General features: G+C 39.3%; 2 protein-coding genes across 4 annotated transcripts; one reads left to right on the forward strand and one right to left on the reverse strand.

Annotated features, from left to right (window-relative positions):
• The first annotated feature begins 259 nt into the window (after nt 1-259).
• Ssb (small RNA binding exonuclease protection factor La) lies at nt 260-9,672 on the forward strand. 3 transcript variants are annotated; one of them, XM_052182649.1, is made up of 12 exons: nt 260-358; nt 1,885-1,976; nt 4,527-4,630; nt 4,824-4,998; nt 5,498-5,605; nt 5,678-5,778; nt 7,012-7,083; nt 7,396-7,435; nt 8,080-8,220; nt 8,585-8,780; nt 8,879-9,037; nt 9,286-9,672. In XM_052182649.1, the coding sequence occupies exons 2-12, from the start codon at nt 1,911-1,913 to the stop codon at nt 9,372-9,374; spliced, it is 1,251 nt and encodes a 416-aa protein (XP_052038609.1). In that variant the 5' UTR covers nt 260-358; nt 1,885-1,910; the 3' UTR covers nt 9,375-9,672. The 3 variants fall into 3 exon arrangements, with proteins under 3 accessions (XP_052038609.1, XP_052038610.1, XP_052038611.1); XM_052182650.1 differs by having other exon boundaries at nt 8,882-9,037; XM_052182651.1 differs by having other exon boundaries at nt 8,915-9,037.
• Mettl5 (methyltransferase 5, N6-adenosine) lies at nt 9,375-22,258 on the reverse strand. The gene is made up of 7 exons (XM_052182653.1): nt 21,674-22,258; nt 19,014-19,128; nt 18,483-18,664; nt 16,780-16,862; nt 11,636-11,687; nt 9,877-9,926; nt 9,375-9,480 (listed from the first exon to the last, which is right to left on the reverse strand). Exons 1-7 carry the CDS (start codon nt 21,780-21,782, stop codon nt 9,442-9,444), a joined length of 630 nt encoding a protein of 209 aa, XP_052038613.1. The 5' UTR covers nt 21,783-22,258; the 3' UTR covers nt 9,375-9,441.
• Between the last annotated feature and the right edge of the window lie 4,108 nt (nt 22,259-26,366).

The following is a 26,366-nucleotide window of genomic DNA, read 5'->3' on the forward strand; positions in this document are numbered from 1 at the left end:
AAACAGCTACGGTGTACTTACATATAACAAATAAATAAATCTTTAAAAAAACAAAACTAAACAAACAAAAAACCAACCACAAATAAACTTCCTGTCAACCCCCAACATTCTGAGCGATTTAACAATTTCTCGAGCTAGAGGGCGGAACTCCGGAGGATTGTGGGAGGTTGCCGTGATGGCGCATGCGCAGAGGGCAGCGCCAGGCGAGTGCGTCGCGGCCACGCCCACCAGCGCGCAAGGACTGCCGGGAAAGCCCCCATCTTTAAGCGCGTTTGGCTGGCCCGCCGGCGCTCGGAAGTACAGGCGCTTCTGTCGTTGTTCGTGAAGCTGTGGTGACTGTGGGCTCAGAATCTTTGAGGTGAGCTTCTTAGAGACCGAGGAGAAAGTACAAAAGATTGTGCTCTGCGCAGTCCTCACCTTCCTCTCCGCGCCGCTTGGGCCGCGCGGCCCGTGGCCGTGTGCTGGACTGCGGCCCGAGGGGGCGCGGGCCTCGGCGAGGCCACGGAGCGGGCCCCCGTCAGAAATGCGGGCTCCCGGGGCTTTCCACGTGGCAGGGATCCCGGCGGGTCGGTGTGGGAGGATGCGGCTCTCGCGGGGCCTTTGGGTAAAGGCTGGCCGCATCCTCACGGCGTCCTGTCGGTTTGTTACTTGCACCCCTTTCCTGGCTGGCTAAAGGCGGATGTTTCGGACTTTAAGTCTCTCGGATGGTCGGAGCGAGTTAAACGCTACAGGGTTCTGTGAGGACTAGCTGGAGGCCAAAGACGTGGGGGCCGCAATTATATTCCCCGCGTCGCTTTTTTTTTTTTTTTTTTTTTTTTTTTTAAGAACTGCCATTACCATTCTCTCTTCAGTGAAACAGTTCCTAAATTGGGTAGGCCGCAGAAGTCTAGCAGGGGCTAAAATAGGTCGTTATTGACCTATGTCTCTGTAGTAATGAGAAATGAGATCGTTGATAGTGGTAGACAAACCAGTGCCGGAAACAGTAAATTCTGAAATGGGATGTGTACTGCGTAGATTTCTTCCCATTACAAGTAGATCAGTGTATCTCCAGCAGTCTGTTAACATTTTGAGCAATGTCTCTTAAGAAATGTACCAACAGTAACTCATCACTGTATTCAACTGCTGCAGATATTCTTGATGAGCTTGTACACTTTCGTACAATATGGCTGGGCGGTTTAGTAAAGCGCTGAAAGCTAGTAAGACAGAAGATCCGGTTTGTGATTTCTAGCAAACCAATATCACAGTCCCTCTTTATTCTAGGATTGCTGTCAGACTGTGAAACTGGAAGCTGGCTATAGAGTTAACCAGTGTATACCAAGTGGTTTTGGCTTGTCCTATCCTTCCAGAGCCCCTAGTTTAAAATTTTTTGTATCCTTGCTCTCAAGTTCCCATTTTTCTTGTATTCTGCTATATAGTGTCTAACACCATAACTTTCAAATCTGAATTTTTTTTTTTCCATTTTTGCCAATAGTAAGTTTTGGTAAGTCAGTTGTGACTAATTTGAAAAGAAACGCGAAAAAGTGGCATTGAGAGCTATAGGAATGTACTGGCAGACTACAATACTGATATTTGTAAAGCTAGAAATGATTGATGAGTTAAGTGGACAGGTTTTTGTTTTTAGTTTTTAAATCTCCGAACCTTGCTTTACACGAAGAATTTGGTTACAAAGTTGGCTGTGATTTGCTGAAATGAGTAGCAGGTTGTTGATTTTGAGTTTTCCATCCATAATCCAAAGTGTTGGTTTGTTGAGATGTATGAGAATTCATAGGGAAACAGCCTGTAAGGTTAGGAATTGTTCAAATTTAAAAAAAAAAAAAAAGGCATAAGTTTTACTCATTCTTTTGTTTTGATTATTACATAAAAATAATAACCTCTTCCTACTAGTGTGAGAAACCTTACAGATAGCCACAATGGCTGAAAATGGAGATAATGAAAAAATGGCTGCTCTGGAGGCCAAAATTTGTCATCAAATTGAGGTATGATTCTTGTGTTGTTAAATTGTAACTTAAATTTTTTAAAAGAAAATGGAGGACTTTAAGATGAAAACAGAACATATAATGTCGATGACGTGGGCTTTTTCAAACAACTGGCTTAGCTTTGATTCTTGGAGTTAATATGAATGTATTCATATTATTAGGGCAAAGTTAGAGGCCTCAAGAATCAAAGACATTCCAAAGGTAACACTACAAACTGGTGTTGCTTTATTTTTTGAGACACAGAGTCTCAAAAACATTTTCTACTTCAGTTTCCAAGTCTGTAAAATGGAGGTAATATTTATAAGTTGATGTGAAAAATTAATGGTGTGCCAAAATTCTAACAAGGTAGCATAAAATTCCATGGTAAAGTACTTCTGGTTAAATAATAGCTTATTTATAGTTCTCTTCTAAAAAGTTAACATAGCTTTTTAACAAATTGTGCATTTCAAAAGTCCTGTTAGCATTTCAAATTTAGGATTAGATGGAATGTTGTCAGTAACAATATGGTTGTTTGGGAAATTGCCCATAAATTGTTTTTATGCTATGAAATAATCATTGTTTAGTGTGTGTGTGTTTTCCATCTCTTAGGTATTTTGGTTTTGTTTTAACTTGTACCTTTGCCATTTAAAGTATCCTTCTTTTATTTTTCTTTTCTTCTATTTTTCCCTTTCTGAGTACTAGATATCAAACTCTAGGCTTCCCTGGAACTAAAGTTAGACAGTTGTGAGTGTCCATGTAGATGCCAAGATTGAACCTGGGTCCTCTGGAAGAGCAGCTAGTTCTTCTAACTGTTGAGCCGTCTCCAGCCCCTTTTGTTTGGTTCATTGGGAGAAAATTGTATTTTCTTAATAATTGCAAAAATAGTGATAAGATTATTTGCTGTTTAATGCTTGGAACAATAGCAGAGCTGTTACAGAAAAGAATAATGTTCCTCCCACAGCCTCAGATCTCTCCCTCCTGAGATATTCAAGGTTAAAAGCCTTTCATACTCCATGTTCAAAATATGTTACTTTTAGTGTACATCATATATATGAATGTTAGGCCTACATGTGTGTCTGTGTACCGTGTACATGCCTGGTGCCCTCAGAAACTAGAAGTGTGCATTGGATCCCCTAGGACTGGAGAGTTACAGATGGTTATAAGGCCCTATGAAGGTGCTGGGAATTGAATCTGGGTCCTCTGGAAGAACATTCAGTGCTCTTCAACTCTGAGTCATCTCTCCAGCTCCTAAATTTTTTTTAAAGGAGGCTCTTTTTTTTTTTTTTTTTTGTAAAGAGTATAAAATTTACAGTAAAATTACCCAGAGACAGACATCCCCAACCAGAATGGCATATAAACTTAATTTTTATGTTTTTCTTTCTCCCCACCAAACATGAGAAAATGTTCTTAGGGAGTAAAGTTTTGTGTTACCAGTAATATATCATTAATAATCCACTTTCCCTAAAGTATAGAATTTTTTTTTAAGAATAAGAGTTCTATGATTGATATTCTTTATATAAAAATTTTAGTAAACAGGCCTGCTGCTTGCTTTCTCCCTGGTCTCCCTCCCATCCATCCATCCATCCATCCATCCATCCATCCATCCATCCATCCATCTCATGCATCCAGGGCTGTCCTGGGGAAAATTCACAAACTCATAGAGATCAGCTTGCTTCTGCTCCCCATGTGCCAGAATTAAAGAGCATGAGCCATCACACCCACCTTATTTTAAAAAACAGTGTCTGTCTGCATATGAGTGTGTGACCCTCAGAGGCCAGAGGTGTCATCACCTGGAGCTGTAGTTACAGTCTCTTGTGAACCAACTGACAAGGGTGCTGCTAGGAACCTAACTCAGGTCTTCTGGAAGAACAGCAAGCATTCTTAAGCATTGAGCCATCCCTCTAGCTCTCCTGCTGGTTTCTTTAAGATGGAATTCCTAGGAGGAGCTACATTGATTGGCTCAAGCTAGTGCTGAGATTGAAGGCATTTCATGTTTTGATTAGACTTTTTTATGTGCTTGTATAATTTTTAAAATTGGCTGGGTATGGTGGTTCATGATCTGAATCCCAGGACCTTGGAAGGTAGAAGCAGATGAATCTCTTGACTTTGAGAACTTGGGGGATTCCTAAATGCAGAAATAACAGGCATGAACCACTACACCTGACTACACTCTTATAAAAATCTTAATAAATGAATGTTTGCCATTTTTTTCATGTTGCTTTTGACAGTCCAAGTAGTCATTCTTGGGTCTGCTACGTTTTTCTTTTAGTCTGAGGATTGAGCCCAAGTCCTCAATTTATTTATTTTTTTTCACATTGACTAGAAAGAAAGGTGTTTTTTAAATACATTTAGATTCTTAATTATATTTTTGAGACTTTCTATTTTGGTAATTAACTTGTTCACTAACATTTTAGTATTCTCTATTGATTTGTGTTATATATACTTTATTATGATCTATTAAGAGAAAATATTTAGGTCTTTTAAGTTCTAACATATTTTAAAAGTGTCCATGATTGAACTCAGTGTTATACAATGCTCTTAACTTCTGAAATACATTATAATTATTGACAGTATTATTTTGGAGACTTCAATTTGCCACGAGACAAGTTTTTAAAAGAACAGATCAAATTGGATGAAGGCTGGGTACCTTTGGAAACAATGATAAAATTCAATAGGTGAGTCTGTCTGGTTGGTTGGTTTCCATTTCTTGGGATCAAACCCAGGAACTTGTACATGTGTTGTCATTGAACTACCTTAGTTTTGGGGCTAATAAACTCAAAAATCTTTTTAAAAGTTATCAAAGTTTTCTGTTACTGTTGAGAGCTACTACCAAATCTGCTTTTTACAATGTTTTTATGTGTTTTTCAGGTTAAACAGGCTGACAACAGACTTTAATGTAATTGTGCAAGCACTGAGCAAATCTAAGACAAAACTCATGGAAGTGAGTGCAGACAAAACTAAAATTAGAAGAGCACCAAGCAGACCACTCCCTGAAGTGACGGATGAGTATAAGAATGATGTAAAAAACAGATCTGTTTATATTGTAAGTGGTTCCACAGTGTATTTCATTTAGAAATTAATTTTATTTAGAAAGGAAATGCTCAGGAATCACATTTGGCCAATTTCTGTATGTTTTTTGCCATTATACTTCTAAGTTCTTTATCATTATTTATGTTCCATTGTTCACATAATAAACTCTAATAGCTGAATTCTGTAGTAATTTTCATCTGCAAATTAATTTCTAAATGCCTAATGAAAAGCTTTAAAAACAAGGAAGTAGATTGATTAGTGTGAAGTACCATTGTGAAACCTCAAAAGTTCTTAACATGTAAATAATGCTTTGTCTCTGCTCCAGCTGAGTTATTTTGAAGCAAATCTCAGGTGAATCACCTTATTGCACTAGAGAATAAGGTTATTAAACAATTAAGAAAGGGGAGAGAAAGATACTTAGCTCTGGCTTCATTTTGAGACAAAATAAATGTTTATTCTGGGGAGAGTTGTTTACCCGGGAGTCATTATTTGTACTTCTCTGCTTTGTACAGAAAGGCTTCCCAACTGATGCCACCCTTGATGATATAAAAGAATGGCTAGATGATAAAGGCCAAATACTGAATATTCAGATGAGAAGAACATTGCACAAAACATTTAAGGTATGATTATTTGATGTAGACTTTCTAGTTGTGACATATCACTGTAAGGAAATATTTATTTGTCCTTTACAGGGGTCAATATTTGCTGTGTTTGATAGTATTCAATCTGCAAAGAAGTTTGTGGAAACCCCTGACCAGAAGTACAAAGACACTAACCTGCTAATACTCTTTAAGTAAGTCTTTTTCACTCAGGCCACAAAATTGGAATTGATCCAATAGGGTAAGGTAAAACTATCCCCCATATAGTTAGTATTATTTCCAGTGTGCTCTGAAATAGTGTTTGTTCAGTAGTAATTATAATAGTCTTTTGAGAACATGAAAATGATTTTTAGAACCCTTAGCTTATTTATTTTTATTGCCTTGAGTATTTTGTATGTGTATGATGGAGATGCACCTGTGCCGTAATATGCACGCGAGGTCAGAGGGTGACTGTAGTCAGTTCTCTCCTTCCACTTTATAAGGATTCCAGTGACTGAACTCTGGGCATCAGTCTTGTGCGGCAAATGTTTTTACCTATTTGTGTGGGTCGTTAGGATCAAACTTGGGTTGTCAGGCTTAGCAGTAGGCCATTTACATGATGAGCTGTATCTCTAGTCCTGTTAATACCTTTTCATTATTAGTGACTAGTGAGAAAAGTTGTTTTAGTATTTATTTTGCATCTAAAACTTAAGGAAAATAGAGGTAATCAGAATGCTGAAATGTTTGGTTCTCATGTTTGATTATTTTTCAGTTTGTATAAACATGTTTTAACATACACATAGTATAAAGATTTAAGGCTTGAACCACATTCTTTTGGGGGGGGGTTGTTTTTTGGGGTATTTTTTTTGCTTTTTTTTTTTTTTTTCCCCGAGACAGGGTTTCTCTGTGTAGCTCTGCTGTCCTGGAACTCACTCTGTAGACCAGACTGGCCTCAAACTCAGAAATCCACTTGCCTCTGCCTCCCAAGGGCTGGGATTAAAGGCATGCGCCACCACTGCCTGGCTTGAACCACATTCTTATATGTTAAAATAAAAGTAAGGATCTCTGTATAGCCACAGCAGAGGTTAATAAGATTCAAAGGGCCCAGATTCAATTTCTAGCACCCATCTAACAACCTTCAGTTGTCCATAATGCTAGTCTTTAGACTAACATCCTCTTTAAGTCTCAGGTACCAGGCATGCATGCGGTACACAGATACACACATAAAATAAAAACTTAGGACATTCCGGGCAGTGGTGGCACATGCCTTTAATCCCAGCACTCAGGAGGCAGAGGCAGGTGGATCTCTGTGAGTTCAAGGCCAGCCTGGCCTATAGAGGTAGTTCTAGAGGACAGGTAAGACTTCCCACAAATGTTGTCTTGAAAATCAAGGGGAGAAAAGTGGTTTTCAGTCTTTTTGAGCTTTTCCTGTGTCTTGTGTTCTTCAGGGAAGATTACTTTGCAAAAAAAAATGAAGAAAGAAAGCAAAGCAAAGTGGAAGCTAAATTAAAAGCTAAACAGTAAGTCTGTTGACTTCTTTGTGACATACTTAAATTTCTTAATGTTTTGACAAGTTTAGTCATTCTGGGACAAGCTGATGATGAGTTTTGAAATCAGTGGTAATAGGTCTGTCTTATTGGTAATTGAAATGTTGGCCTCAAGATACCTTGATAAGCTGGAAGCTATTTTCTTTTGCTGGTGTTGTATGCTAAAAACAAAACAAAACAAAACCCAAAAAATGAAGGACTTGCTTTGATTAAATGGATTGGTGATAATGTGCAAGGTTATATAGTATAAACACATTATAATCACAATACATTTGATTTTTTAAGAGAACATGAAGGAAGACACAAGCCAGGAAGTACCGAAACAGTGAGTATTAATAACTAAAACATAAGATAATTTAAATTAGAATTTTTTTGAAGTTAGTGTGTGTGTCTGTGTGTCTGTGTATCTGTTGTATGTGTACACAGTTGCATGCCACTGTATTCCAGGGATTATAGTCAGATTGTCAGCCTTGGCAATAAAATAGGCACCTTTACCTGCTGACCAATCTATATAGAGATAAGGTCTCACTATGTTAATCTAGCTGGCCTAGAATTGGCTATGTAGATCAGTTAGGACTCAAACTTGGAGAAATACACCTGATTCTGCCTCCTAGTAACTGGGATTTAAGAAAGGCATATACCATCATGTCCAGTGTGTATGCTGGTAACTTATGGTTCCCATACCAACTATACCACTTACTTAGAGAATGTGTGACTATATGTGTGTTGCATTAGTGATACACAAATACTATTATCTGGGATTATTACTTATTAGTAGATAGTTATATTATACCATCACCATAGAAGAATGTAAAGCCCCTGTAAACCATGACAGCCAAGAAGAATACACAATTTAACTGCATTAAAATAGCACTGATGTCTCTTTTTCCTATGTAGGTATAGAATGATTTGAGTCATTTTGGTGAGGTTGCACTTAAAAGCTTTTGATGGCCTTGTATATTTTTATAGAGAGCTCTAGAAGGAAAGATGGGATGCTTACTGAAGTTTTCAGGTGACTTGGATGACCAGACCTGTAGAGAAGATTTACACTTCCTTTTCTCAAATCATGGTGAAATAAAATGGATTGACTTTGTCAGAGGAGCAAAAGAGGTTTGGAAACATTTGTGTCCTTATTGGCAATTACTTTAAAAGTCTGTAGTGTTACCTCTTAGAAGAAAAAATTATTAGGAAGTAGTTGTTTTAAGAACTATTTAGTAAGTAGTTTATAAAGCATGTTGATTAAAATAGTTCCTAATTATTTACTTTTGTCTTTGATCTTTTATCGGATGTGATATCTTTTTCCCTCCATATCACATGGGTAATATGCTGACATTGAAACTAGATTTTAGGAGGAACAGGTCATGAAAATTGAAAATAGAAATAACAGATATGATAGGTGTGTGGAGGGTTGTAAAGAAATTGTCAGACTGCAAACCTAAAGAGTGAAACATTCATTTTTCTCTTTGATGTGTAGGGAATAATTCTCTTCAAAGAAAAGGCTAAGGAAGCACTTGAGAAAGCCAGAAATGCAAATAACGGTAACCTACTGTTAAGGAACAAAAAGGTGACTTGGAAAGTACTAGAAGGACATGCAGAAAAAGAAGCAATGAAAAAAATCACAGATGATCAGCAAGAATCCCTAAACAAATGGAGGTCAAAAGGAGGTCATGGTAATTTTTGGTTTTGGAATATTTTACCTCATCTTTACATCTTCAGTTTTCAGCACACTTTGAGTTTTTGAGGAAATTTCTAAATCATGTTTTTACAGCAGGTGGCAGATTTAAAGGAAGTCATGTTTTTACAGCAGCCCGCAGATTTAAAGGAAAGGGAAAGGGAAATAGACCTGCCTATGCTGGGGCACCCAAAGGAAGAGGACAGTTTCAGGGAAGGAGGACAAGATTTGATGATGATGATCATCGCCGTCGTGGTAAGTCTTTTCTGATTCCTCTGGGAGAGAAATCTATATTTAGTAAGATAGTGTTTCTGTTTCTGTGTGTAAGTGATTCTAGAATAAGTACCATCTTCCTTGTTTGTGTTAAATCACAAGTTAACTTTCAAGATCAAGGGAAGATGCTAGCTTTTTTTTTTTTTTAAGGAAGCTATTACTAATACTTGTAATCATTATTAATAAAACAGTGCTTACACTGAATTTAACAAAATTATTTGTTGTAATAGGACCAATGAAAAGAGGACGAGATGGAAGAGACAGAGAAGAACCTGCATCAAAGCATAAGAAAAGAGAGAATGGTGCTAGAGACAAGTAGTTTATTTAGTAAGCAGTGTTTTTATTCCTTAGTTAGATTTTAAGCTGCTTTTTGTCTTCAGAAGCTTTTAAAAAGAAAAGCGAATTAGGTCCACTTCAATGTCCACCTGTAAAAAAGGAACATTTTTGTTTTACTTGTCTTCTTTTTGTTGTTATCCAAATGAAAGTTTTTTAAAATGTATAGTTCTGTTTGTGTTTGGATGATTAAAATATGAGAAGGAAGATTCTTCCTCTTAATTGCCTTTGTAATATGAGAATGTATTAGTACAGACTTGTAAAATATATACTGTATAAAAATAGCCAATAGTTCTTTTTTCCTTTTGTTTCTCTTAAAACTTTTCACAAAGAATTTCAACTAGAATATTGACTCCTGTGAGTGTAAGCTAATATGTCTAATCTTCGAGCTAGCTTTCTATTTACCCACGTATCTTGGTAAGAGTGGAAATGACCACTGCAAAGCTTCTGAATATTGAATGTGCACAGGCTACAGTTGGAAAACTTACAGATTTCTTTTTATGAAAGTTGTATAATGCTGGTAGGTCATATCGAAGCGCTGTAAAACAAGCCAAACATTCACATTTAAGATATTAAATGCTGATATGCATAACATTTTATATTTCTCACTTAGGATATATCCTCAGATACTTGATTTGTCTAAGGATACGATGTTTCTGATGTTTGATCATTTACACCAAAATATGAAGTTATGGAGAATAGTTAGAAGGATTAATAAGTAGGAAAAAAATAAGTTCTGTGAAAATAATAGGATGTATATATAGCTGATTATAATACATCTATGTTTATTTCAAAATTTAATGGTGGTTCTCCACTATCAAAATGAAAGCCCATTTTTCACATTACTTCCTAATTTATAACAAATTCTGTAATACTTCTCTTGATGTCTTTTCATACCTTCCAACATAACGCTATAGGGGATAACTTTCTCATTGTAATGTGTGATCAAGTTCTCTGACACTCTCATTGAACTGCAGACTAATTCAGGAGGTCTGAATGGAGCCTGTAATTCTCTTTTTTAGGCTCCAGTTAAAGCTCATGGTCTGATGACTACTTGTGGAATGCTAAATGTAAAAAATAAAATGGCAGTGTGGGGCCTTGAGTTTCAGGATCGGGAAGCAAAGGCAGGCAGGATTTCTTGAGTTCAAGGCTTGGGTACATAGTGAATTCAAGGATAATCAGAGCTACACACAGAGAGATCATACATCAAAACAAACAGAAATGCCATTTGCTGCATGTTTTCCTCATCTGTCAGCAGAGACTGATCCAAGGTGCTATGCTGCCACATCCCCAGTCTATGGTACTGTTCACTTCAAGCTTCTCGGAATTACCAGATCTCTACTTTCTAATATTTTCCAGTTGTGATGCTGGCAAATTTAATTTAGTAAAAAGGAAAAGGGAGGATTTCTATAGTTACAGTGTGGTTTATATTCTTGTCCCATCAAAAAAGAAAAAGGCTGCTGTTCTTCAGCTCTGTATATCAGGCATAAATTGGTGGTATTATCAAATAGTTTCATACCAGTTCTATCGTGTTTTTAGAACTGGGATAGTAGCCGGGCGTGGTGGCGCATGCCTGTAATCCCAGCACTTGGGAGGCAGAGGCAGGTGGATTTGTGAGTTCGAGGCCAGCCTGGTCTACAGAGTGAGTTCCAGGGCAGCCAGGACTCCACAGAGAAGCCCTGTCTTGGGGGTGGGGGGGGGGGAAGAACTTGGATAGTTCTTTAAGCCTAGAATGACCAATTACCTAGGTATTGCTACATTTTTGTTTTTAATGTATGAGTACTCTGTCTGCATGTACACTTACTGCTAGAAGAGACCTACTTACCTACCTACCATGTGGTACTGAACTCAGGACCTCTGAAAGAGCAGTCAGTGGTCTTAACCGCTGAACTAGTTCACTAGCCCACCATTACATTTTTGAAGAAAATGCAGGGGAGGAGAGTGGCATACACCTTTACTCCTAGCACTGGGAGGCAGAGGCAGCCGTCAGTTTGAGGCTAGCCTGGTCTACAGAGTGGGTTCCAAGACAGCCAAGGCTGGTACACAGAGAAACCCTGTCTCACCCTCCCGTTCCCCCCAAAAGAAAAAAAATGCATATAGATGCAGGCAAACCTCAGTAAATGTTTATCCCATGTTTACCGCATTTCCAACCAACTACCAAACCTGATAAACTATTTTTTTCAGTACTTTAAAAATGTAGGTTGGCCTCTTGGCCTGTTAAGTAATTCAGGATGAGATTTGGCTTACCTGCAATAATTTCTATCTTGACTTTCCATTCGGCAGCTTTCTTTTGAATATGCTAAAGACAAATAATACTTTTATATGAGTTGATGTTTTGATTTTTAAACTGACCTAATATTTGAGATTAAAATTTCAATAAAAAATTAGATAATAAAAATTTTAATTATGCACACTTTTAAAAGTCAGAAATAAAGTGACTTCAATGTTTATCATCAGAATTGAATTATGTAATTAAAAACTGAAAAATTCATCAAAACCTGCAAAATACAGAAGGTAACTTTATATTTCAGTAGTGAATTAACAGTTATCCTGAGAGCATTTGCAAAGATCAACAGAAAATTCAGTGACAGGAGACTGAGAAGAACCATGGTCTGGAGCCACGGCCTTTGGGTTGCAGGCCTACTGCTTAGCACTTAACTACCTCATTGTCCTCATTTGCAACATTCTGAACAGTGTTCCTACAGAGCACCAAATATATTAAATTATGTATGTAGAGGTACTCCAGAATGCTGAGAGACACTGAAATTTATTACATGTTGGTCATATTGGGAATCATCTTTAATTGCCATCAAATTGATTAAATAATTTCCCCAATATTTTAGGCTCAAATATTTCAGATACTATAACTTTTTGCCTATTGGTGGCTTGTTTCTTCAGACGCGCGTGCGCGCGCATAAATACACACCCACACCCACACACACCTCTTTTGGTGTGTCTGAAGACAGCAACCAGCAACAGTATACTCACACACAAAATAAATCTTAAAAATCACAACAAGAATGTAGAATTTTTGTTGGATATAGACTTTTGGTACAAATGATGCTTTGTAATTTATGAAATTCTAGAACTCTTGACGGGTTTGTGAGGAATAGGTTGTGACATTGAGTGCTAAGGCTGGTGAGATTCTCTAACAGCATATAGCAATATGCTATAGAGATGTAAGGAGTGTCCGGGTAAGTGGGCAAGAGCCGACTCAGGCTCATCTATTCATATCTGTTATATCTATGAACAAAGAAGCAAGTTCTCCCCGTGCCACATGAGGTAAAAAAAAAAAAATTAAATACTAAGTCCCCATCTGCAAGGAAACTTTTTAAAACTTGTTTTTAATTAAACAATTACATTAAATTTACACTATGAGTCACAATGGTCTGTAGTTCCGGAACCTAGATAAGCCAGGGACAGTATGTGTTCTAAGTAATACTGAAGGGAACTTACTAGCTTTACAACAGGTGTACCTATAAAATACAATAAAGAACTGTCTTAACATTTGAGGAAAACTCATTTCCAGTATACATAGTACTCGCCAGGTCAATCACAAAAATTACTTTCCTAATGGAAATTTTGCATCACGTGAAAAACATTTAAATCTGACAAAATGATGCTGATAATTCTGCCGCTTCACCCCTGTCCCCAGGAGGATGCAATTGGCAATATCAATCAGCAAAGATGGAAATAAGTAAATTGTATTTATTTTGAAGACTTGTCTTTGTGTGGTGTGTGCTTGGTGCCCTCAGAGGCCAAAAGAGGGCGCTGCATTTCCTGAGACTGGAGTGAGTGACAGGACAGTTGTGAGCCATCATGTGGGTACTGGGAATTAAAACCAGGCCCTTTGCAAAAGCAGCTCGTGTTACTAGCCACTGACGCATCTCTCTAGCCCCTTTACTATTCTTAGTTCCTCTGTGTGTACACACGTGTACATATGGTTGTATGAATGTTGAGTGCAGGTTTGTTCAGAAGCCAGAGGTGTCATATTCCCTAGAGCTGGAGTATCCACTGTTGTGAGCTGAACTCAGCTCTTCTGCAAATGGGCAAGTACTCAACAATTGAGTCACATCTTCAGCCTAATGATCTGTATAACCTCTAGAATCTAGGTAAGAGAATGTCAGTGAGGAATTAGATTGTTTGCCTGTGGGTGGTTTTGTCAGTGTTTTGCCTGAATATATGGTTGTGCAGTCTGTATTCTTGGTGCCCTAGGTCAGAAGAAGGCATCAAATTCCCTGAAACTGGAGTTATGGATGGTTGAGAGCCACCATATGGGTGCTGGGAACTGAACCTAGGTCCTCTGCAAAAACAAAGTGCTCTTGACCTCTAAGCCATCTCTCCAGCCCCCCAGCCCCCAGGAAGATCGCTTTGCTTATGTTAATTGAGAATAAAATTCTCATTTTGGACATCACCATTCTCTGGGTTTCCATCCTGTACTGCGTAATGTAGAGAAGTTGAACACTGACACACGTGCGTGTGTTTTCCCCTGCTTTTGACTAATTGCTGGAATTTCCTGCCTTGACTTCTCTGTTAGATATATGGCAAATGTAGTAATGACCTAAAATAAACCCTTCTGCCCAGTTAGTTTTTGTCAGGATATATATATATATATATATATATATATAAAAATTATTGTTACATGTAAGTACACTGTAGCTGTCTTCAGACACACCAGAAGAGGGAATCAGGTCCTCATTACAGATGGTTTTGAGCCACCATGTGGTTGCTGGGATTTTAACTCAGGACCTTTGGAAGAGCAGTCAGTGCTCTTAACCTCTGAGCCATCCCTCCAGCCCCTGGTCAGGATATTTTCATCACAGTAAAACAATACAGGGATTGTATTCAGGTCAACAGGCTTGGGGCAAGCACCTTTACTGACTGAGTCATTTTGTTGACCTACAGTTTTTGAGACAGGGTATCATGTATCTGACTGCCTTGAACCTCCTTATGAAGCAGAGGACCCTGAACTTCTGATACTCCAGTAGCTAATACTCCAGTATAAAGGTACTGCCTTTACTTCCTGAACCCTGGAATTAACTACCACATCTGTTATATGCTATGACTGGGCTTTGGGAGGTAGTCTGGTTTATACAAGACTTTGGCCTTGAACATCTTCTGTAACTGATATATTAAATTTACCATCCTCTTACATTTACCTCCCAAGTGCTGGGATTGCAGGCATTATTAACAAGCAATTTTATACTTTTAAAGGGGCTATTAACATACCCAAAATAATTCCTATGACCTGCACTTGTTCTTTTTGCTGTGCGCATGTATGTACGTACATGTCGGGATTGGGCTGATATTTGGTGTCTTTCTCTTTCGCTCTCTTATCTTTTCTGAGATAAGGGTAGGTGAAACAAGGAGGGAGGAATGGTAGCTTAGCAGTTAAGAGCACCTGCTGTTCTTCAGAAGACTTGGTTAAATTCTCAGCACAGGCTACTTAGATTGCTCAAGCAGTTAGAACTCTGGCTGCTCTTCCAGAGGTCCTGAGTTCAATAGGGATTTGATGCCCTACCTGGCATTTAGGTGGACATGCAGCAGAGCACTCATACATTAAATATGTAAATAAATTAAAAAAAATTCTAACACACTTGACAGATCACAACTATCTATAAATCCAGTCCAGAGGGAAGATGCCCTCTTCTGGTCTCCTTGGACCACAGGGACACATGTTGAATATAAACATACAGGCATATGAATACACATAACATTAACAGAACCAAATCTTTTTGTTTGTTTGTTTTTTTCGAGACAGGGTTTCTCTGTATAGCCTTGGCTGTCCTGAAACTCACTCTGTAGACCAGGCTGGCCTCGAACTCAGAAATCCACCTGCCTCTGCCTCCCAAAGTGCTAGGATTATAGGCGTGCGCCAACACTGCCCGGCTAAAACCAAATCTTTAGATATAATTTCAGGTAAGAATAACAACAACTAGCAAGTATGCCAGACACAGACCTAAATGTTTCATAAATACTAACTCATTTAATCCAGAAAAGTTATGAAGTACAACCTATTCTTAGTTCCTAAGAACATGGGGTCATATAGTATAGATAGATGGCACTGAAACCCAGGTACTTTGAGCAGTGTAACAGCTAAGATGGAGCAGAGCTTATGTGCTAATTCAGGACAGTCTGGGTCTGGAGTCAGGCTATAGCAACATTCAAATATGGTCACAGTGTCCTGAAATACATCGTGTACATGGTATATGAGCCTGAAAGAATAATAGTTTTTTTCTTTTTATAACATTCATATATTTGTGTGATATATTTTATAGCACTCACGTGTGTTCTAGAGATCTGTCTGATTCAGGTAGTCTTGCTTGCCAGCAACCCAGTCCCTTGCCCACTGAGCCATCTCACCAGCCTAGAATAGGTGGTTTCTGGACTCAGACCTATTTTGCTTTAAACAGTCTTTTCTTTCTTTCTTTCTTTCTTTCTTTCTTTCTTTCTTTCTTTCTTTCTTTCTTTCTTTCTTTCTTTCTTTCTTTCTTTCTTTTCTTTCTTTCTTTCTCTCTCTCTCTCTCTCTCTCTCTCTCTCTCTCTCTCTCTCTCCCTCCCTCCCTCCCTCCCTCCCTCCCTTCCTTCCTTCCTTCTTTTTCCTTCCTTTCTTTCTAAAAGATTTATTTATTTATTTTATGTGTATGAGTACACTGTAGCTGTCTTCAGACCCACAAAAAGAAGGCATCAGATCACATTGTAGATGACTGCGAACCACCATGTGGTTGCTGGGAATTGAATTCAGGACCTTTGGAAGTGCAGTTAGTGCTTTTAACAACTGAACCATCTCTCTCCAGCCCCCGAACAGAGTTTTTCTTAAAAATTAATCCTCGCCGGGCGGTGGTAGTACACACCTTTGGCAGAGGTAGTGCACGCCTTTGGCAGAGGCAGGCAAGATTTCTGAGTTTGAGGCCAGCCTGGTCTACAAAGTGAGTTCCAGGACAGCCAGGGCTACACAGAAAAACCCTGTCTTGAAAAAAACAAAACAAAACAAAACAAAAATCCTCGATGACTGACCTGGCTCAGTGGGTAAAGGTCACTTGCTACCCAGCCTGATGGTGGATCTGAGTTTGGTCTTTGAGATCTTCATGGTGAAGAGAACTGATTTCTGAAGGTTGATGTCTGACCTCTACATGTATGCTGACATGTATGTTCACATATATACATGAAAATCAACACATACATGAAAATAAATAAGCAAATAAAATAATAAAAATAACTATTGTTTGTTGTTTTCTCAGACAGGGTTTCTTTGTGTAGCTCTGGCTGCCCTGGAACTCATTTCATAGACCAGGCAGGTCTTGAACTCAGAACTCAAACTCAACCTGCCTCTGCCTCCTGAGTGCTCGGATTAAAGTTGTGGGCCACCTAAAATAATATTATGGGCTTACTTCTCTAGTCGAGGACTTGTGTAACGAATACACTGCTGTTCTTGACATTCCCAAAGCAGTCTTCAAAAAAGCCATATCTGTCCCTGTGGAGAGTAAAAAAGAAAATACCTATTTATATTATGTATTTCTTAGCAGAGAAGATTAAATGAATAGGATTAAGTAGCATTTTTCCAAACTCCAAAATGTCTACTTCAAATTATTTCTTCAAAAAGGGTACAAAATAGTTGGGCAGTAGTGATGGTGGCGCACGCCTTTGATCCCAGCACTTGGGAGGCAGAGGCAGGCAGATCTCTAAGTTCGAGGCCAGCCTGGTCTATAGAGTGAGTTCCAGGACAGCCAGGGCTATACAGAGAAACCCTGTCTCGAAAAAAACAAACAAAAAAAAGAGTACAAACAAGCCAGGTAAAGGTGATGGCACACAGGAGGCAAAGTCAGGATGATCTTGAGTTTGAGGTTACCCTAGTCTATGAAGTAAGACAGCCAGGGCTATCCAAAGAAACCCTGTCCAAAAAAAAAAGAGAACAAAAATAAAGATACAAAATCAAATATTCTGATAAAACAATGGCTGGAGTTTGGACACTTTCTGCTTTTCCAGGAGTCTTGAGTTGAGTTCCAGCACTTATATGGTAGCTCTCAACCGTCCAGTAATTCCAGATCCCAACTTCCAGACATTTCTGACACCTGACTTCCTCAGACACACACAAAGTTATAAACGTAGGCTAAACTCTCATGGATAAACACTTATAACAGGTTTAAACAACCCCATAAGCTGTGAGGATAACTCAAGGCTTAGATGCACTGGCTGCTCTTCTAGAGGACCTAAATTTGATTCCCAGCAGGGACACTGTGGTTCCAACTAATTCCAGTTCCAGGGAATCTAATGTCCTTGCCTCTGGGCACTGCATAATTGTGGTGCAAAGACATGTAGGAAAAACACCTAAACACAAAACTAAACTAACTCTTCAGCGGGGTGTGGTAGCACATATCTTTAATTCCAGCACTCAGAGGGAAGCAGGAGGGTCTCTGAGTCTGAAGCTGGCCAGGTTAGCATAGTTTGCGGGAAGCCAGAGCTACATAGTGAGATCTGTCTCCAACCAGCAAGTCTTCTAAAAATCTGATGAACCCAAATTATATTGTTTGATTTTAAAAAGGGGGGGGGCTAATTTTAATATTCTAAGTGACTTAGCAACTAGAGAATGCAAAGTAGTATAAATCATCTTTGTGGTGTGGGGTAGGCTGTAAACTGTTGTTTTCCTTTTCTTCCCACCTTGCCCATTGCACATACAAAAATAATCCCAGTAAATCCCTATGGGCATATTTTGAAACCCTAAGGCATGAGTAACAAGTTTCAGAGGCTGAGTGCATCTTCGTGGTAGAAGCATGTGCTCAGCATGTATGAGATCCCCTCTCAGCCCCTGGGGATCCCCCAATGAAAACACAAAAGGAAAAACCAAGGTTCTAAAAGAATAAAATGCTTTAAAAGTTCCTTAAGCATAGAGACTAATCAAATCATTACAATCATTAATCAGAAATGATAGTATATATTAACACAAATCTGTAAAATACAAATCAAGTTAAATATCCCAATCAAATATCACATGAGAATTATAAAGGAGATTGATTTAATGAACAGTAGCAATAAAAATGACAACCCAGATCACTGCTCTATAAATATACTAATCTACTGCACTTTTATTACTAACCTTTATTATTTTTGGTCCCAAAGGGAGGATTCATAATTACTGTATCAAATGACTTGGACATTCTGTTAGATAATGAGCACACGTCACACTGTACCATATCAACATTTGTTAACTCAAACTCTTCCACATTCTTATTAAATATTTCCAGTGCATCTTCATCTATGTCAAATCCAACACACAACCTATAAATATAAAATAGAAAGGACAACTTAGCAGGCTCCTAATAAAAAACAATAGTAGTTATTTTACCATGCATTTTTCAACCCAATTAACAAAGTAAGATTGAATGATGTTTTCAATTGCATGACTTTTTAGCCTGGCAGATATAAGGAGATAATTGTTATTACCAAAGATTTGATTTCTTTTTTATATGTAAAGTTTTTGGTCTTTGGCCTATTCAAAATGTACTCAGTATCAAATTATGGTTTCCCCCTCACCCTACTGCAAAGTCCCATGAATAGAGTGCAGTTGATCCTAAATATACACTGACTGAAGCCACACCATTCCAGATTGTAAAAAATGATCACTTACCCTGCTCCTAACATTGCAGCTCCGATGCTAAGCACTCCACAACCACATCCTAGATCTGCAACTGCTTTATTTTCAATGTCATCATATGTATTATGGATTGTATAAAGCATGCATGCTAAAACCAAATAGAACAACATTAGGGCATACGTTAGGAAGCTCTCTATTAGTATCTAATGCAGAGATCTCTAAAGCAATATGCAGTAGCTCCAGATTATTTGTTTTCCAGGGATTTTTTGTTTTTGGTTTGTTTTTGTTTTTGAAGACAGGGTTTCTCTGTGTAGCCCTGGCTGTCCTGGAACTCACTCTGTAGACCAGGCTGGCCTTGAACTCAGAAATCCACCTGCCTCTGCCTCCCAAGTGCTGGGATTAAAGGCATGTGCCACCACTGCCTGGCTTCCAGTTTATTTTTTAAAGATACAATGTAATAATTGGTGTTTAGGAAGAGGCACAACAAAGGAAGATAATATACACCAGTGGTTCCCAAATAATATGGGGCTATGCCCAATTTCTGTTGATAATTTCAAGACTGACAAAACTGTTCAAAACATGTGCTCTTCAAAGATACAAAGATGCAGTGTTTCCTTTGATGCTGATATATTTTTATGAGAGATTAAATTTTTTGAACTATTACATAAGTTTGTCATTCTAAGCCAGAATATAAGTCTATATTATATCTCCAAAACTTCTGAAAGTTTACTGATCTGGGGCTAGCAGCATGGCTCTCCAGGAGGAAAAGTGCTCGATGCCAAATCTAACAACCCAAGTTCAATCTCCAAGACCCATATGATGGAAGGAAAATAACCAATCCCACAATTTTCCTCTGACCTCTGATTGAGGACTGAGACTTGTGCAATAAGTAACAAGTTGTTCAGCCTGGTCTGCAGAATGAGTTCCATGACAGCCAAGGCTATACAGAGAAACCCTGTCTCGGAAAAAAAAAAGTTGTTTATTAAACAACTGTGCGGAGAAACAACATAACAGAAGGACACAATTTATTTGCAATATGTGTCATTATCATACAGGTATCACAAACTTCTACATCCATGATACAGACTTAGAGATATTTTATGTGTATTATCATTTTTATGTTTTGCCTGCATGAATGTATACCATGTCTCTGGTGCCTACGGAGGCCAGAAGAGGGTATTAGATACCTTCAGGAATTGGAGTTACAGAACGCTGTGGGTGCTAGGAATTGACCCCAGGTCCTCTGCAGTAACAGCTGCTGCTCCTAACTGCTGAGCCATCTCCCTACCCAAACTTTGACCTACTATCAATACACACATATTCATAATCTACAACAGAGACCTGATAACAGAACAAATGATTAGAGCAGAAGTAGCTGAGATCACAGAGTTCTCAAAAACAAGACTCTCACATACACATTTTCTTAAACATGGAATAACACCAGGAAGAGGTCTTTGTGCATACCTGAACAAGAAAGACTGCTAGCCATGACTAATGTCTGACGATCCAGAACATTTATTAATAACAAACAAACAAACATCGCTGGGGGGGTGGGGGGGGTGGGGGTGGGGGGGTGGCACACGCCTGTAATCCTAGCACTCTGGGAAGCAGAGACAGGTGGATTTCTGAGTTCGAGGCCAGCCTGGTCTACAGAGTGAGTTCCAGGACAGCCAGAGCTATACAGAGAAACCCTGTCTTGAAAAAATCCAAATCCAAAACAAAACAAGACAAAACAAACAAACAAAAGTCCTATAGGGCTGGAGAGTTAGCTCATTAGATTAGGAGCACTTTCTACTCTTGCAGAGGACCTGGATTTGATTCCTAGCACCCACATGTCAGTTCATAAAAACCTATAACCCAGCCAGGCAGTGGTGGCCCACGCCTGTAATCCCAGCACTTGGGAGGCAGAGGCAGGTGAATTTCTGAATTCTAGGCCAGCCTGGTCTACAGAGTAAGTTCCAGGCCACCCAGAGCTATACAGAGAAACCCTGTCTCGAAAAAAACCAAATCCAAAAAAAAAAAAAAAAAAAAAAACCCAAACACAAACAAACAAAAGAAACCCTGTAACCCAGAGGAAACAATGCCCTCTTCTGAACTCCACAGGCACAAAGCACGTATGTGGTACACATATACATGCAGGAAACACACACACACATAAAATAATCTAGTTTTTAAACCAACCCTGGGGTTAATTACTGTTGCAGGTTACTTTGAAACTCATATCATGTGCACATTACAAACTAGGTCTGAAAGAACTGATTATGTATTTGTTTGTTTTGAGACAGTGTCTGATTATATAACCCTGGCTATATGGTTCAGGCTGGTCTTGAATTCACAATGATTTACCTGTTTCTGCCCCCCAAGTGCAGGGATTAACGGTATGTTCCAGCATACCTGGCCTCTAATTTTAATCGGTTTTTTTTTTTAAAGATTTATTTATTGTTATATGTAAGTACACTGTAGCTGTCTTCAGGACAGCCAGAAAAGGGTGTCAGATCTCATTACGGATGGTTGTGCGGTCAGTCAGTGCTCTTAACCACTGAGCTATCTCTCCATCCCCTAATTTTAATCTTTTAAAAATTAGGTTTCAGTACAATTTCTCTAGAACTTCCTTATATCTAAATCACTACTTATTTTCATCGCGAACTGACAGAAACAAGCCCAAAGAGGGCAGGAAGAACCAGCCGCCCTACCTGCAATGTGCGGCCTGGTGGGATACTGTTCTAGAAGTAACTTGGGCGTTTCGAATCCATCCACTTCTTGCAGGCGACTCTCTAGTTCCTTAAGCTTCAACTTCTTCATCGTTTTCTCTTTATTTTAAAGTTTGGGCTCGCCGGGCGGTGGTGGCGCACGTCTGTAATCCCAGCACTCGGAGGCAGAGGCAGGCGGATTTCTGAGTTCGAGGCCAGCCTGGTCTACAGAGTGAGTTCCAGGACAGCCAGGGCTACACAGAGAGACCCTGTCTCGAAAAACAAACAAACAAACAAAAGCAAAAAACAAATCCAAACAAAACAAAACAAAACAAAGTTTGGGCTCCTGGGGCTTAACAGCACAGGACCTGCAGGGAAAACTACTTAACCCGAAACTCCCCAGCGGTGCAGGCGGAGGTGGGGTGGAGGGTCGGGGACAGACTATTAAGGACTCAGCGAGAGAATCCCACCGGCCACGCGGGAATCGCCGCCCGTGGAACCCGGGAGCTCCTGGAAAGCACTCCGGAGCAGCGAGCAGTTCCTCGCTCGCGGCCCCTCCCCGCTGCGCCGGAAGTGCCGACCCGCATGCGCGCCCTCTGCTGGGCGCCGAACTGCAACCTCTGCCGCGCTCCCTGGTTCCGACGAGGACGCGAGTGGTTCTTTGGTCCGCATAGGCGCCATCGGAGGAAGAAGCGGTCTTCGTTGGCCATCACAAGCCAACCCCGACCAAGTCTTGGAACGCCAGCTTTGTCTTGAGTTATCTATAGACCTTCGGGGAAGAGGTGACACCTCAGAAAGTAGCGGTCTACACCCCCTTCGAATGCTCGGCTTTAACTTCGTGTCCCTTTTTCCGAATTTCTTAATTTTAATAATTATTAAACAAGCCAGGCAAAACAAGTCAGGCAGTGGTGGCGCACGCCTGTAATCCCAGCTCTTGGGAGGCAGAGGCAGGTGGATTTCTGAGTTCGAGGCCAGCCTGGTTTACAGAGTGAGTTCCAGGACAGCCAAGGCTACACAGAGAAACCAAACCCTGTCTCAAAAAAACCAAATCCAACTCCCCCCCCCAAAAAATTAAACAAGTTTAATAATTTAATTTTATCTCATTTCATTTTAAGTACACTGTAGCTGTCTTCAGACACACCAGAAGAAGGTGTCAGATCTCATTACAGATGGTTTTTTTGAACTCAGGACTTCGGAAGAGCAGTCAGTGCTCTTAACCTCTGAGCCATCTCTCCAGCCGCCAACCCTTCCCCTCCACCCCTGCACTTATGGATGCCAGTGAAGCCAGAAGAAATGTCAAAAGAGATTTGAAAAGAAAGAATGGGTAGTGTTCAGTTAGTTCCTCACTCAGGAGGATCTCTGTGAGTTTGAGGGCAGCCTGGTTTACAAAGTGAGTTCCAGACCAGCCAGGGCTACCCAATGAACAAAGAATATGGTTGTGGTGTCAAATGTAGGAAATGGTGTGTAACTTGTTATTCTGGAAGCAGAAGTTGTGGATTGTGGGAAAAAATGGAAGTAGGCACGTAGCAGCAAATTTTAAAAATAATTACAATTATGAAGAGTTAAGGAGATTAATGCCTAGTAAGCTTGGATGGCTGTATTATTGTCATTAATAGTTGTATTCTATTTGAGCCCATTCTTTGTGCATGCCTGGCAAGCTACTACTGAACTGCATTCCTAATACCACCACCACCACTATCACCGCCACCAATACCACTATCACCATCATCAAGATATAAGAAGACGAGAGCATGTCTAATAATAAAATATAGAGAAGAGAAAGTGTTTAACGAGAGTGGAGGTGATGGTGACAACGCTTATAAGACATGTTGAAGACAGGTTGAAGGGGCAATGACAGGTGAATCTCTGTGAGTTCAAAGCCAATCTAGCCCATGTAGAGAGTTCTAGGCCAGTCAAGACTTACATAGACCCTGTCTCAAAAACAAAACAAAACAAAACAAAACAAAACAACAAAACAAAAAACAAAAACAAAAAAACAAAACAAAACAACAAAACCAAAGCAGGCAAGATGGCCCAGGTGGTAAGCTTAGTTACCCTGAAACCCACAGTCAAAGGGGAAACTGACTACTGAAATTTATCTTCTAATCTTCCCCACACAGAAAGCAATAAATGAAATTTTAAAATAAGAGAAAATGTGTTATTTTAAAAACAAAGAAAAGGGCTCGGCCATTAAGAGGCTCTTCTAGAGGACCAGTCTTCAGATAGCTCACAGCCATCTCTCACTGCAGTTGTAGGGGATCTGATGGCCTCTGGCCTCTGAAGGCACTGCATGCATGTGCACAGGCGTACATGCAGACAAACCACCTACACATATTTTAAAAATTCCTAAAAACAGAGAAAATATTGGATGTATTTACAATCTTATTTATTTATTTGTTTGTTTATATCGAGACAAGGTTTTGTTACAAGGCCATAGCTAGGACAGCCCCAAACTCACAGAGAACTGCCTGCCTCTGCTTCAGAGCACTGGAATTAAAGGTATGTGCCACCATTCACGGCCCATCTCAATCTTGAGGAGTCAGGAACCAGTACTGAAATGCAAGATTGTCCTTAACAGGTAGGATGATTTCTCTTTTCATTTGTTTAAAAAAAAAAAAAAAGGAGTAAAAGGCTGATGAAGTTGAGAATGTATCTAAGATTATTTTCTATGAAAAGTACATTTCACAGTTACAAGAATGAAGTGAGTTACTATATTTAAAATCTTTAGCACATTGAGCTAGTACATTAAGCTCTTTTTCTTGTACCAAATGTCTTGCTAATATTAGTTGGTGATGTGTTATCTGTTGGTAGGAAAGGATGGTTGAAACTAGCTAGATATTAAAAAAAAAAACATTAGTCCACTAGAGATTGAAGTCAACCTCTTTTTTTCTTTTGTTCTTCCTCCTCCTCCTCCTTTTTTTTTTTTTTTTTTTTTTCTTCTCTCGAGACAGGGTTTCTCTGTGTAGCCCTGGCTGTCCTGGAACTCACTCTGTAAACCAGGCTGGCCTCGAACTCAGAAATTCATCTGCCTCTGCCTCCAGAGTGCTGGGATTAAAGGTGTGGACCACCACTGCCCGGCCCTCTTTCTTATTCATTCTTGGTTTGTTTTTGTTTTTTGAAACATGGTTTCTCTGTGTAGCCCTGGCTGTCCTGAAGCTCACTCTGTGGACCAGATGACCTCAAATTCAGAGATCTGCCTGCCTCTGCCTCCCATGTGCTGAGACTAAAGATGTGTGCCACCACTACCAAGATAACTTTTTCCTATTTTAAAAATCAAATGAAATCTCTTCGAGATAAATGTAGATTCATATGTAATCATAAAAGTTATATGTAGGGGCTGAGGTGCAGCTCACAAGTACAGCACCTGTTTAGCATTCACAGGATTCTGGGTTTAATCCTCAGCACCACAGACATGATGCTGCACACATCCTTTATTAAAATGTAAAAGTTGGAGGGCTAGAGAGATGGCCCAGTGGTTAAGAGCATTGACTGCTCTTCTGAAGGTCCTGAGTTCAAATCCCAGCAACCACATGGTGGTTCACAACCTTCTGTAATGAGATCTGACATCCTCTTCTGGTGGTTCTGAAGACAACTACAGTGTGTACTTACATATAATAAGTAAATAAATCTTTAAAAAAAAAACAAAATGTAAAAGTGGGTTAAAAGTGACCTGGGCCAAAAACTAATCTCAATAGATAACAATGCTGAGAATGAAGCTAGAATGGTGGGTGACTAGTAAAACAAAGGGAGACAAATTCCTGGTGGATTATTGACAGCTGAATGAATAAAATGTACATTATAGTGGTCAGGAGCTAATTATGGAAATCTTGTTTTTCTTTTCATTTCAAAATATATTTATGTAGTGTGTGTGTACATCCGTGAGTGCTGGCCTCCACATACATGTGCACGGTGCAGAGGCCAGAAGGCATCCTACAGGAGTCAGTGCTCCTTTGCCACCTAGTTGGGTCTGGGGATTGAACTCTGGACCTTAGGCTTGCCAGCGGATGCCTTTCCATGCCAAGCTATTCCAATCCAGAAAGTTATCTATTGTCAAAACTTATATATATGTATATGTATATGTGTATATATATATATATATATATATATATATATATATATATGGAACAGCAAGATCATTTGATCTATACAGAGCATTAATAAAAGCAATTAAGGGCTGGAGAGATGGCTCAGTGGTTAAGGGCACTGACTGCTCTTCCAGAGGTCCTGAGTTCAATTCCCAGCAACCACATGGTGGCTCACAACCATCTGTAATGGGATCTGATGCCCTCTTCTGGTATGTCTGAAGACAGCTACAGTGTGCTCATATAAATCCAAATTAATAAACATTTAAAAAAAAAAAGCAATTAAACCTCAAGGGCAAGCACTCTTATTTGTTTCTGTTGTTAAGAAGGGCATCTTGCTAAGTAGCTGTGACTGGCCTAGAACTATCTATGTAGACCAAGCTGGTCTCAGATTTATGACAATCCCCCTGCCTCTGTTTCCCATATGCTGAGCTTGCAAATGTTAGCCATTACACCCACGCTGAAGCTGATGGATTAGTAAAATGTATGATTACTTCTGTGGAGTAAATAGTTTCAATGGTAGCTAGCATCCATTTTTTAAAAAAAATGTTTATTTTATTTTTACGTGTGTAGGTGTTTTTGCCTTTATGTATGTCTCTGTACCATTTGCATGC

This window comes from Apodemus sylvaticus, chromosome 5 (genome assembly GCF_947179515.1).
Source record: "Apodemus sylvaticus chromosome 5, mApoSyl1.1, whole genome shotgun sequence".
Taxonomy (NCBI): Eukaryota; Metazoa; Chordata; class Mammalia; order Rodentia; family Muridae; genus Apodemus; species Apodemus sylvaticus.

Bases quoted from the DNA above. Each gene is read 5' to 3' on its own strand.
- Ssb (XM_052182649.1), top strand. From the start codon at position 1,911: ATGGCTGAAAATGGAGATAATGAAAAAATGGCTGCTCTGGAGGCCAAA. The intron at 4,999-5,497 runs GTAAGTGGTTCC...TGCTTTGTACAG, and splicing joins AAAACAGATCTGTTTATATT to AAAGGCTTCCCAACTGATGC. The intron at 7,436-8,079 runs GTGAGTATTAAT...ATATTTTTATAG, and splicing joins AGCCAGGAAGTACCGAAACA to AGAGCTCTAGAAGGAAAGAT.
- Mettl5 (XM_052182653.1), bottom strand. From the start codon at position 21,782: ATGAAGAAGTTGAAGCTTAAGGAACTAGAGAGTCGCCTGCAAGAAGTG. The intron at 11,688-16,779 runs GTAAGCCCATAA...ATTTGTCTTTAG, and splicing joins ACAAGTCCTCGACTAGAGAA to CATATTCAAAAGAAAGCTGC. The intron at 9,481-9,876 runs GTAAGTTTTCCA...CCTTTTTTACAG, and splicing joins ACTTTCATAAAAAGAAATCT to GTGGACATTGAAGTGGACCT.